The sequence below is a fragment of the Balearica regulorum genome, chromosome 15 (assembly GCF_011004875.1).
Source record: "Balearica regulorum gibbericeps isolate bBalReg1 chromosome 15, bBalReg1.pri, whole genome shotgun sequence".
NCBI lineage: Eukaryota > Metazoa > Chordata > Aves > Gruiformes > Gruidae > Balearica > Balearica regulorum.
In genome coordinates this window covers 2,295,313-2,308,213 of record NC_046198.1, presented here as the reverse complement: position 1 = coordinate 2,308,213, position 12,901 = coordinate 2,295,313, and the positions used below count along the sequence as shown (strand labels likewise).

Sequence of the window (12,901 nt, the reverse complement as noted above, 5' to 3'; positions counted from 1 at the left end):
TCTGATTGTTGATAACACAGGCAGCAGAGATGGAATTATAGGAAGATTCCTGGACAGAGGATCTCTCTTCAAGCTTTAGAGATATTCGCTCTAATATACACTAGACTAAACTACATCAATTCGCAGACAATTACAACTGACATCATTACATGACCATGGAACCACATTTTTTCCCAGACCACAGATGGCTTCAAGAGTTTAACTGCAATTTTGCTACGTAGAAGGCTCAGTATAAAGTGTTAGATAGGGAATTATTACCTCAAAGGAGAAAGCAGCAGGGAGCTCCTTAAATCTACTGATAAGACAAAGCTGAGAGAGACCCTGAATGCAAAAGAGAATCAGGATATCACATAAGGAGAGCTGATGAAATAGGACAGTTCAAAAATGCCAAGGGAAGAGCTTAGAGATTGCTAACAGAAGGTCTGCAGGATGCTGCACTTCCATCAGTGGAAACAGCAAAGACATCTTATGAGCATCTACCTGCTCACATTTGGAGAAAGACGAGAATCGGGTACTGCCCAGACTTGGATCCCTACATTGGTTTAAGCCAGGAGCACCTCTTTGAACTAGTGACTGTGGGATCAGCAGCATTAGGTCCCGTAGCACCACCTGGGGACACTCGCAGGAGACACCCCAGGGTGCAGAGGGCCGGGGGCTGCAGGTTGTACACTGTGCTGTAGACTAAACAGAAAAGAAAGCTGATTTTCCACATCTGTAGAAAAGCTTCCGTGACAAAGGCGGGAGTGTTATTTTAACTTTCAGATCGTAAGACCCCAAGTTTCCGTGTGTGGGAGCAAGGAGTGGGAGATGGCTGCGGTGCATTTTGGTGTGCACTGCTGGGGGAGGCAGGAAACAGAGGTGCCACCTGCACAGGACAGAGAGAGCTGGCAGGTACGGGAGTGTTTGTCACTTGAATTTTCCTGGGTTCAATTTAGCTGGGCTCAGCTTGCTGCAGCGTTAGTGCTGCACTACTCTGGCCACGGAGGCTCATGCAGCTTCCAAGCGGGTGAGAGCACGTTATGTTTACTTACAGATAGTGTGAATTCAGCCGGGACAGGCTGTACAAAGTGATAATTAGGTAAAATGTTAGTAATGAACAGGCTGTAATTCACTGCACCTTTGGATTCAAATCTAATCTCCGTGCATTGCCACGGTTTATAGCTGCTGAGCCATCAAAGATCAAAAATGAACGTGCATCCACGATTTTAAGCCCGTGAGCGTTTGCCATTTTTCCTCTGCATGTGACACTTGCCATTGTACAGACCCGTGCAGCTGCCTACAATGGATCCACAGGACTAGAATGATTTACCTCTTCTTACCCAGCAGTGGGTATATGTTAACTCTGAGTGAGTATCTGTTAACCTGAGAGGTTAGGACGACCTACCATGAGGGGAAAGTAGATTTGCAGCTGAAACATTTTGCTCCTGGTTTGGAGATCTGCATTCAGTCTCCAGCTCTTAATGCAAATTCACAGCGTGAGCTCAGGTAAGACACCGCCCTTCCCTCTGCACACTGAAAACTGGGATAAATCTTTTGCCTGAGTTTTCTGATCTGTATGCCCTTTGGGCACTGCGTTCTTAAGTGTGAGTGTGGCCCCTAGGACTAGGCCCTGATCTCAGCAGCATTTTCTAGGCATTGTCAAAGTACAACGGTTAATTAAGCTACGGCTGCTGCCCAGGATGAGCATACTTCAATTTATTTCTTACAGCTCCATGAAAAGGAAATTTCCTCAGAAGTGAGTCACCTGTCTCAATCCCACCATTTCAGACCTACAACCTCTCCTCCTTCTCCACTAGGTCCGGTGTCGCAATGGCCATAATACAGGCTGAAAGCGTACAGAAACGCCTCCTCTTTCCCAGGGAGCACTTACCTTTGCTGACACAAAACACACAGCCAAAGACAGGTCTGTTGGGAGCAGATGCTGAGATGGTGGGGAGAAGCTCTATTTCAAGTTAAGACAAATTCATTTCTGTGAATTCCAAACTGCAGCCCCTTTTCAGGGTTTCCAAACACACCTGATTGTCCCCCTTTCACCAGTAACGTAATATTGGTAATATTGTCCAGCAGCTGCTACATCAGAAAACTAAAGCCTTTGCAGACTTTTATCTGGGGGACAGGAATCTGCAGAGATCCACACAGAAATCCATGAAAATGAGAAGAGCTTTCTCCCTCCCCAGACTGGTTTCCTCCAAGCACTGGCAGTCAGACTCAGTGGCTCAAACACTTTTGACTGGTTTTTCCCCGCCCGCTTGACCTGAAGAGGCAAGGAAGAGACTAATCTGACTGTTCAAAAATCTTTTATAAGGTTTACAATTAGGACTTGGTTTGCTTTACTAGAAAAGTATATTCGCTCCAGGAGCACAGTCACAAGGCTCCACTGTATGCCGGGCGTACAAAGCCTCAGAGTAAAACTGCACTTGGTGAAGTTCACAAGGAATTTATTTTTAAAAGTTCACGGAGAGCAATACCAGTTTGGTACAGTAGCAGATGCATTTGTGACACTTTTCCCCTTGACTTCATACATTATCAAACAGCTGGAGAACTTGAATCCTGCTAATGCACAGCCAAATACCTTCCCTGCCAGACTCGTTCTTTACACCTCAGCCTTTGCCCTCTGCCACCACCAGGGTACGTGTGAAATCCAGACCCACTCACCTCCCCACTTTCACAGACTTTGAATCAAGGCAAACACACGCACCGAGATGCCTGCAAAGACCAGGGTTCACAAAGAACCATCAGGAAGAGAGCAACCTGGCCAGGTCAGAAGAGATTTTTGTTTCTGTTGCTCTGTACTTCTTGTGAACTGCTGAGAAATCAGATGAGGATTTTCAGAGGAGCTCTGGGGTTACAAACAATAATCACAAATCCTACACGGAAAGGAAAGGAAAGGAAAGGTAGGAAGAGCTCAGTGCCCAGCAGAGCCTGTCTCACGGCTGCTGCTCATATCTGACTCACCTCTGCCTGCCTGATGCCACATCAGGTCTGTAGCTCTCCCTTCTGTGCAGACATCAGAATCTATTTTGGCCTCTGAAAGCATGAGGTGCAGAGTACCTGCAAGCCCCACAGAGCACGTGAACTGCAGACTCCTGGTGTTTTTGAGACTCAGGCCTTGCCATGCTGGAACTGCTGGGACATCAGGAGGACACTGACAGTTTCTTGAGTCTGCGGCTGTTTGCACGTGCAATACCCTTGGGAAATCCTCCCTAGTGGCACTGTAGTTATCAAGGGTGGCATGAACAAGACATTTCTTCTGGTTTTTCTACAAAAACCACAAGCCCCAGGTACTCTGACTGCAGCAGTGGGGAGACCCTGATCACTGTTTCTTAAGGATTTCTGAACAGATTGATTGAGGAGAATGACTTGGGACCAGTAAAGAGGGAGATCACATCCTGCACTAAGCTGCAGATGATGAAGCTGAGAGATCGGGGATGGGATCATACAGCATTTGAATGATGCCTGGACAACTACAGCAGGCTTCAGCATGTTTTTCTTATCAGGACTCATTTCCACAACAGAGAAGAATGCAACATTTTGAGAAAACCTGCAGATTTGTTATCATCTTGTATTTGTAAAGATAAATGCACTTGCGTACGTTTCCTGGTCTTGGACTCAGAGATATAATTTCCTTTAGGAACCAAAGAGAAGGGAAGAAATAGTCTAGTTATTTAAGATGTGTTTTAAAAATTAGGCAGGTGACAGCCACAGGAACTCAATGTGAACAAGACATCCAACTAGGAGCAGGCAGCTGTTGCACATTCCTAATTGAACCCCTCCACTCCACTGCATATTGATGGCATACCTGTGGTTTCTACGCACCTGGGGAGGTTAGAGGGAAGGAAAACATCCTAGAAATCCAGTAACAGAAATCTGAACATGGCCACAAGCTGGAAAGAGAATTTCCACAAGCGGAGTCTGACCATTTCCACTGAGAACAGGACTTTCCTACTTTTTGGCTTGCATGCTATACAGAGGGATTTGGAAACAGGACTGTGTAGGCTCACTTGAGATTTCTTACTACTACGTCAAAGCTTCCATTGTCCCTATGGATTGAAAACACAAGGGCTAATTCAGCCTCTGCAGCCTTCCCCCCAGCATGCAGGCCCATTCCCAATGTCTGCTAGCCAGCTCCTACTTCATAATCACAAGCTCAAGTTTAAGAAGAAATCCAAGACCGGGAGGGTAAACATCATCATCTCAAATCACTGTCTGCCACAACAGCATCATCAGCATGCTTTGGAGACGTGCTGCTCCGTGTGCGCTGCCCTGCAGTTGGGCAGGACTGGGGATTGCCGCAGCCCATGTCCACTGAGACGTGGGACCACGCTCTGTCTGCTCCCAAACTCGTCTCCGGTTTGATTGCTGCATACTTGCTTCCACTTCCTCCAATGAGGTGCACTTTGCTTTCCTAATAAAACCCCTTTATTCTCATCTGCTGCACCCAGAGACATATTTGTCCTTGCTATATTAAACAGTGCAGGTTTTCACAGGCAAAGATTTTATCCATTCAGTAGCAAGTAGTCTCGCTACCTGGCTGCCAGCACATCATTACCACATTGATCCTCCGGGTCAGTTCTGCGAAGGTAAGAGGCTCCAAGAGAGCTGCCCTCTCGCTGTTTGACTTTGGACTGATCATTTACTGAAAAACATTCAGAGTTTTATAAAGCTGTCTTCTTACAATAAAGATCAAATGGAACCAAATGTTACTGTCTCAGTAGTGAAATGGTCTCTGGGGTCTGAACAGGACAAAAATGGCCCCTAACATCAACACTACAGAAGGAAACATAAGAGCTAAAGCATTGGATAATTGGTTTACAGGAGCTGAAAGATCCTGGCAGTGTGGAAGAGAGGGTGATTTACTCTGGAGAGCAGGTAGTTTTTTCATCAATCCTCCCGGTCAAAGGGAAGGGGTTTGAAAGGGCCAGTTGAAAATGGAGAATCAACAAATGGTCACAGGACTGGTGCTGCAGCCAGGGGTTCGGCTACTTAGACCACGGGACCTGGTCTGGTGGGGACTGATGGGGTCTGTCAGAGAAGGGGAAAAGCATCTTCCATCGTATGCTTGCCAAGCTGGTGAAGAGGGCTTTAAACTAAAGTTGCTAGGGGAGGGGAACTTCAGTCCATCCCACTAATACCAGTCTGATGCCCAGTGCCAGCCATAGATGCCCAGAGCTGGGAGAAGGATCACAGGTCAGCAGGAGAACACCTGACCCAACTGGACGTGGCCCTGGGTAACCTGCTCTAGCTGATCCTGTTTGAGCAGAGGCGTTGGGCTAGATGATCTAGTGATAATAAGGCATGGAGTGATAGGACAAGCTTTAAGCTGAGGGAGAGTATGTTTAGATGAGATATTAGGAAGAAATCCTTCCCTGTGAGGGTGCTGAGGCCCTGGCACAGGTTGCCCAGAGAAGCTGTGGCTGCCCCTGGCTCCCTGGCAGTGTTCAAGGCCAGGTTGGATGGGGCTTTGGGCAACCTGGGCTTAGTGGAGGGTGTCCCTGCCCATGGCAGGGGGTTGGAACTAGATGGACTTTGAGGTCCCTTCCAACCCAAACCACCCTACGATTCTGTGATACTATAGACAGGCACAGTCCCACAGTTCTGCAAGCGTGGATCATTTCTGCTTTGTTCAGTAGCGTTTCCACTGCCTACCTTGCTTCCAACACGGTATGTGCCAGTCTGCCATGGCCTAGCCAATCAGCCAGTGCTATCACTGGGAAACGGAGAGATCCTGGACTTGCTCATGATTCCAAAATGCATTTCAGAACTCTGGTCCGAATAAGACTGGAAAGATGGATCTGCACACGTAAACACAATGTCGCTTCAAAATCTGCCACTTTGATAGTGCAGATGAAAAAATCCGCTTTAGTTCAAGGGAAAACTGGAAAGATTCTTAGAAAAAATCCCAAACATCTACTGAGGGTTAGACTAAATTTGGGGAAACCACATCCAGCTCAGGAAATCAGGGTTGAAATGGGTTGAGAGCGGGAAGGAACCTGAGCGAAGTTCCTTCACTCTTCCCCAGGCATTTTCTTTCAGCCAGCGCTGGAGACAGAAGACCAGGCTAGACAGACTTCGTACCTGACCTGGCACGGCAGCTTCTACATTCCTAGGACAAGGTTTTGCATTCTTCACCCTGATGTCCACCCTACCTGCAGAGGAGCAACCATCCTGCTGCAAACTACTGGTTAAGACCTTCAACATGGCAAGAATTTCTTTTTCTTTGGTTCTCTGACAAAACAGAACCTTATTCGAAATGCCACCACTAACTCACAGTTTGAGCTCAGAGAAGTCCATGCATCTCTTTTACTCATCTGTTGCCAGACAGAATAAAGCAGATGTGAACTTTTATTCACATTGACAATGTTCAAATTAAAAGTTACGGATGATCAATCAATGTATTCTCCTACCTACAAAAGCAAATGATTAGTGGCACATGGATTTATTATAATAAGCCCCATCAAGGAGGAGACTTGCCTGCAATTGTTGATAACAAAACAGGTTGTAGTTTCACAAACCCAGTGAGCCAGCAGCTGTCAGTTTGGCGACTATCTTCCTAGCCATTTATTTTGACCCCCATGCCTACTCCCTCCTTGTACAGAAGCTGCCCTGGCTTTCTAAAACGCGGTTTGCCGTACTGTTGGATCAGAACCGTTGGACTCAAAGGAGATACAAGCTCCATAGCACATTACAGGTTCCTCCTTAACCTGCTACTGCCTATTCCTCTTTGTACATGGGGAATAAGGGTTCGATTTTCTCTCTGTACCACAGGAGCTAGCAGCCTGTCATGTCTCCCCCAGCTAACACTCTTTTCTGCTCCATGGGAGACTAAATCCTGTACCTTCAAGTCTTTTAATTGGCTAAAAGAATAAAACCAGGAACAATATTGTCAAAGCTGCATTTAGTTTGAATTTTGCTGCATCTAGACAAACCTGATGAAAGGACTTGAGGCTGAAAGAGTGTTGATTTTTCTCAATTATACCAAGTGGCCTAATAAGAGAGATTATCTCTCCCCAAGAACCTTGCCTCTATAATGGCAAAACACACTGGAATACCTCCCCACCTATTACAGATGGAGGGAGGAAGTCTTCTCTTACCATACTAACAACCTGGAAATTAGAGATGTAAAACTGAACCACAGCAACTACAGGAACTGACCACAACAGACCATTTCTCCTTAGTTTGAGAGCAAATATGGCTCAGAAGCACCACCGTGTAAGGAGACACAATGCTTTAAAAGAAAGTGATTGAAATCTCTTGAATTGAGTCAAGGAAAAAAACCCAATAATTAATAGAAATAATGTTCTTGTCATGCTGCCTTAATAATTAAGTATATTTTAAATGCAAACTACCTGTGCTGAAGTACATGTATAGATTCTTGGTGTGTTTAATGAGAAATGGCCAGTGAATGTTCAGGCCTGATTTTCTAAGGAAGCTGATGCACCTGACATTAATTTCAAGTGTTGACATGTCTCCTGCACTTCAGCTGGTGAGGGTCACACAGAACCTCACTATGGATGAGGGTCCTGGACAAAAGGGGCCCATTTTCACAGTCAGAGGTGCAAATCTGAGCCTGCTCTCAAGGCTAGAACTGCTTGTCATGTAAGCGTGTGCTCTGGATCAGGCTGGAGCTCCCAAAGGAAAGCTTGGCCTGACTGGTGTCTTGATACAGTCCAAGCTTTTGTTCATGTGTTCTGGGCAGACAGGAATGGGCAGGACTGAGCAAGCTCACTCTAGCACCAGGGGCAGAGATATTCTAAGGTTGAGCTTTCCTAAACAAAAAGGGTAAGCATTTTGAACCAAAAGAGTGCTCGCTGTTAACCTCACAGTGTAGCTACAGCAAGAGCAGCTGGGCGACTTGCCCAAGATGATGATGAGGAACCTCAGCAAAGCGAGCCAACAATCCTTCCCTTAAGAGTCTAACAATGTTTATATCCATCTCTGCTGGCAGAGATTGCACTGGAGCACTGTAGGACTGAAGTGTTGTGAGTTAGAATGGGGTAATACAACCTTACTCCTTCTGGAGGACCTGCAGGAAAGGCATCTAAGTAGCCATTTCACATACCTGGAGCTGCTTCAGTAGTTTCCAGCAGGCAGGAGGCAAAAGAGAGGACAGAGAGTTAGGGAAGGCTTCTGACTTACACAGAGATAAGGAGAGTAAAGACTGGGATGGTGACTGTGTAGTCAGCAAACAGCGTGCTCAGAGTATGCAAAAGTCAGAGGATAATTATCTGCCACAAGTAGTTGAATAAACACTAGGAAGAGACCTACAAAAGCATAGAAAGCAATCTAAACAGAGAAAACTGCTCAGGGATTTGAACTGCTTGCTTTAAGTCTGACAAGCTAATGCTGAGTCTTTATTAAGTGTAATTAATGATAACAAAGCTCTTCCTAGAAAAAATTCTACTTGCAACAAAATCTACAGCTTTTATAATACAGTTTTTCGCTCCTAAAACTGGTATTATGAGCTGACTGCACTGCAGCCAGTACCCACATCGCTAGGTTATGATGCCCTTGAAGATGAATCATCACAGACAGTTACACAGTCACTTCCAAAGCTCTAAAAAACCACGTACAAACCTTTCCTTGAGAAACGGCAATGTAAAAATCCTTACTGAATATTAGCATTCCTAGCATTTATCAAGAATTTTCAAGTTTTATGAAAAACAGAGAAACTGAGGATAAAATTCTTGAATTATAGTGACTTGAGAACTTCAGCTTCTTGTTCTGGTCTCAGTCAGAGAGGGGAGAGCAGAATTCAAGTCAGAAAAAACACACGTTTGCAGTTTATCTAAGTAACAGATTCCAGCAGAAGTAGTGGCACACAAAACTACCCACACAGGCACTTCATCCAGATCCCAGAGAGGCTTTTGCTGATGGTCAGAATCACTCACCGCTAACAAGAACGCCAAGGAGAACTAACCTGATTGCCTGGTTTCATTTTGCTTGACTATAGACCAAGCAGAACATTTCTTTTTCCACCTACGTGAAACACAGACCCTCAGACAGTAATTTCTCTGAGTTGCTTCTGATCGAAGCTCTAGCGGAATCAGCAGCCAGAGGCTGCAGTTCCACTCCACATAAACTTTTCAAAGGCTTTGTATAAAGCTACTTCAAGAATCTGTAAGGCAATAACAAGGAAGGATTTTTCTCATACAGTACTTTTTTCAGTAAATAATCCTTAATTTGCTCCCTTAAAGCAGTATGTTTTCTCAACAAGACACTGTCCTCTTTCAATACCCTTGAACAATAACAGGGTCTTCTTACTTTCAACGTTATTCAGATAATTCCAGCATACCCTTCTGAATAAAGGCAACTAAGGAAAGGTTAAGATACCTTGCAGTAGTGTTTCCGTGGCGAAGCGCTGCTTTATGATCTGCCTGTCTTCCACTTCGCTATCGGATCCTTCATCCTCTTGAATCTCTATGTCAGAATCATCATTATCTGGATAAAACAAAAACAGATGATAAATATCACTCAAATCAACCCGTAATGCAGAATAGCACCTGGACAGGAGAAATGCTAGCAGTCTCTACCTTTGTTCAAGTCCAAAATTAATTAAAAATGCAGTCGCAGACAGAGCATTGGCTCTACTGACGAGCACAGGGAAATAGCCAAGGTCTACATCCTAAGGAAGGCATCCTACACCCAAGTGCCAAGGAAGCATACAATATAAACAACTGTCTTGGGACAATCCTCAGATTGTACCAGAAAGGCGCCATTCTGAATATACTCTTTGGGTATGAAGCATATGTACAGTCAGAAGATGCCATTTCAGCAACTGATTTAAAGATTAAAATCTTTTTTAAAAGCGTTTGGAAAGTGTGGGCTTATTAATACATCTCCTAGTCTTTTATCCCGACATAAGCAACATCAAAACCCATCCACTTAGACTCTTTGCCTTTCATTGAATCATAGGTTAGAAAAGCAAAGTGAGACATCCCCGGATAAACAAAAGCAATCGCAGCCAAACCTAAGATGCCTGGTGAGACAGGAAAGCTTCCCAAGATGCAGGAACTTCTTCAAATATTTTCATAACCTGCCTTTGTTTTCGTCTTCCTACCCAAACTAAAATCTATTTAGTCCCTTACTCCCAGTTCCCCAGTCACTAAACTGGAACAAACCTAAAGGACTTAAATTGTCCTTCAGATGTTTGAAAGGATGACAAAAGTCTTCAGATACTTAAAAGTGCCTGCAAAGAGAAGGGCAGACTGCTCTCCATGTCGGCTGTACGAGTCCTACCTCGAGACTCACACGCATGGTCAACCAAACTGAGTCTCCTCTCAGCCTATTCCAAAGTAAAACAGCTGCTGGAAAGTTGGCGCAGAAGTGCGTGGAAGGTTTGGAGCAGGCTCTGCTCCATTTAAGTCTCTCCTATCCCATGAGCTTTTTCCCCTCTCTCCTTGTTCACGCCAGCCTGCTCGTGCGAGCTCCTTGGCTTACTAAGACCAAGCTCTGCTTTCAGCTCTTAGCGATTATTTACTTCCCTCTCCAAACATTCAATCACTGAGTCAGATCCTCAGCTCCTATCATCTTATGAACTCTTCCCACTCGCGTAGAATCCTACAGCTCAGCGCTGATGCTGCATGGCAGCCTGCCTGCAGGAGCTTATGGAATTAGCAGCGCTATGACAAACCCAACAGGACCCCGTGTGAGGTCAGCACCCGGTGCAGCAACAACAGCGGTTAATTATTTAGAGAAAATAAGCAATTCTTTCCCAGGTACATTTAATTACACACATGTCTGAACTGAAAATGGAAATAACTACCTTAATTATGATTAGTAATGAGCTGACACATCTTTGCAATATTTAATTATCAGACAATATACAAATATTAGACATTTTTCCATAATCTTTTTTCATTATGGTATTAAGTTAATGACAAAATACAACGGCAATGGGTGTATTTGATACCCTGGTAAGATTATGAGGCTCCAGCAATATTAGCTACAATTTCTATTTGTGTTGCACTTTCTTCTTTGGCAAGTGAAGGAATCACTCGCTGCTGTGTGACCTGAATACTGTTTCTGTTTACCTGGTGTTCAGGAAAGCGAGGTTTTGTTCAGCCCTTGCACAGGCAAACTCCTTGGGAAGAGTCACGTGGAGCCTAAAGAAAGGATTCAGGATCGTGCTCTGTATGTTAAAGAGTGAGATTATCTCATCTGTGATGGCTCTCACTGCTACTACTAAAACCACCCTTGTTCTTATTTTGTGTGTGTGTGTGGCTTCTGTCTTCTTTTTCTTTTCTTTTTTGGGCAGCAATTCCTCCCTTTCAGGTTTTGTCATTTGTGCTCCTCCTGTTAGGCAGCACCACTGGCCAGAGCCCTTATGATTACTTTGCCAAACCATTTCCATTTCATCCCCATTAGCGCTTTCTGCTTCTCACTGGGATCTCCTGAGCAGGAGCTGCCAGCTGAGATGAGGACTAATGGAACCAGTGCTCTCCGCTGACAACCCGAAGTGGCAAACCCAGCTAACACCACTTTGGGGACCGGACTTACAGCAGAGAGGCATGGCGATGCAATCCTGCTCTAGTTAGGGGCACGGCTGTAACAACACGGGGCTTAAATTTTACATTTCACTTTTCTGGAAACCTTTTTCTGAAACCTTTTGTGGTAACAGACTCTCAGATAGAAGATATAAAATGTACGTGGCTCACGTACCTAGAAGTGCTCTTTCCTAACTACCCTCGCTGATGGCTTAATGCCCTCCTGAACCACACGAACCCTTCCAGCTCCCCGTAGCGCACTCCTGGGCACTCCAGCCATTACTGACCCATTTCAACTTGCAAAAAGGAAGCTCATTTCATCATATAGTTCCCCACAGTATCTTGCTGTTGGAAAGTGGGACTTGCAGGAAGATCCCACGGTGAGTAAGTGCCTTGCAATAGAAGTGATACCTACTGTGGAGAGAGAATCAGTGGCTGGAGGGCTCCAAGCTGCTGCTTTATGAAAGGAAATGGTTTAAACACAGATTTTTTTTTTTTTTCCCTTCCCTCACCCAGCCCTCTTCTTCTTTCCCTCAGGTTCTCTGCTACCCTCAACCCTCTCTTTCTCATACTATTTCTTTTATCCTTCTCCCCCACTAACTCAGATGATGTAACCGTCACCTGTGAGTGAGGAAGTCGCGGTTTTCTGCACACATGTGGATGCCACGGAATACCTCTGGCAAGCCCCAGAAAAGCGTGCCTTGTTCCCCAGCTCTACCTCTTGCCTTTCAAAGCATGCTTGACAAGCCAAACCAGTAGCAACTGTACGCCTAACTTTCATTTATGCCTTTAAAAATCCTGGATTACCTTTCAATACAAATGAAGAGAAGATTCATCAGGTAAATTATCGGCATGTAAGCACAGTATGTCACTTTTCCTACCGAGTTGTGACTTTGAAACAAATCTTGTTATGGATCTATGGCGAGAGTTTGGATTTTCTTTGAATAGTCCAACTGGAATTCTGAAGCACATACCCCAACATGAAGCATCACTACAGTGAATGCACACCACAGGATCAGAAAAGTGGCAGCTGCAAATGGGATTCAGCAACAGTAAAATTTCTGTCTCCCAGCCTCCTGTCCGCCGCTTGGAAAGACATCGAGCTCCTTTTTCACTTACCAAAAAAATAAATGTATTGCTCTAACTCAGCTCAATGGCTGCTATCACCAAGCCCGGCTCTGTCTGGTATACAATCCAAGTTATTATCAGCTGAGCCAAAATCCCAAGGACACAGAAGCAGAGCACATCGGTGAAAATTCATTTAAATGCACAAGATAAAGACAAGCTGACACCAGGCTTCTCAGCAGGATTAAACAACAGACAAGTCTAATGCTGTGTGTGACCCATCCTAGCTAGAGCACTGCAGGGTTCCACCATCCTGCATCCCTTGTTGTACATGCCCAGTGCATCCAGTTTTC

At 45.0% G+C, this 12,901-nt stretch overlaps 1 protein-coding gene across 5 annotated transcripts in view; it reads right to left on the bottom strand.

Annotated features, from left to right (window-relative positions):
- CLUAP1 (clusterin associated protein 1) overlaps positions 1-12,901 on the bottom strand; it is a 71,928-nt gene that overhangs the window by 4,894 nt on the left and 54,133 nt on the right. For all 5 annotated transcript variants that reach the window (XM_075767734.1, XM_075767735.1, XM_075767738.1 and 2 more), the window contains exon 10: positions 9,331-9,438. In XM_075767734.1, coding sequence (XP_075623849.1) covers positions 9,331-9,438 — 108 coding nt within the window. The remainder of the gene's footprint in view (positions 1-9,330; positions 9,439-12,901) is intronic.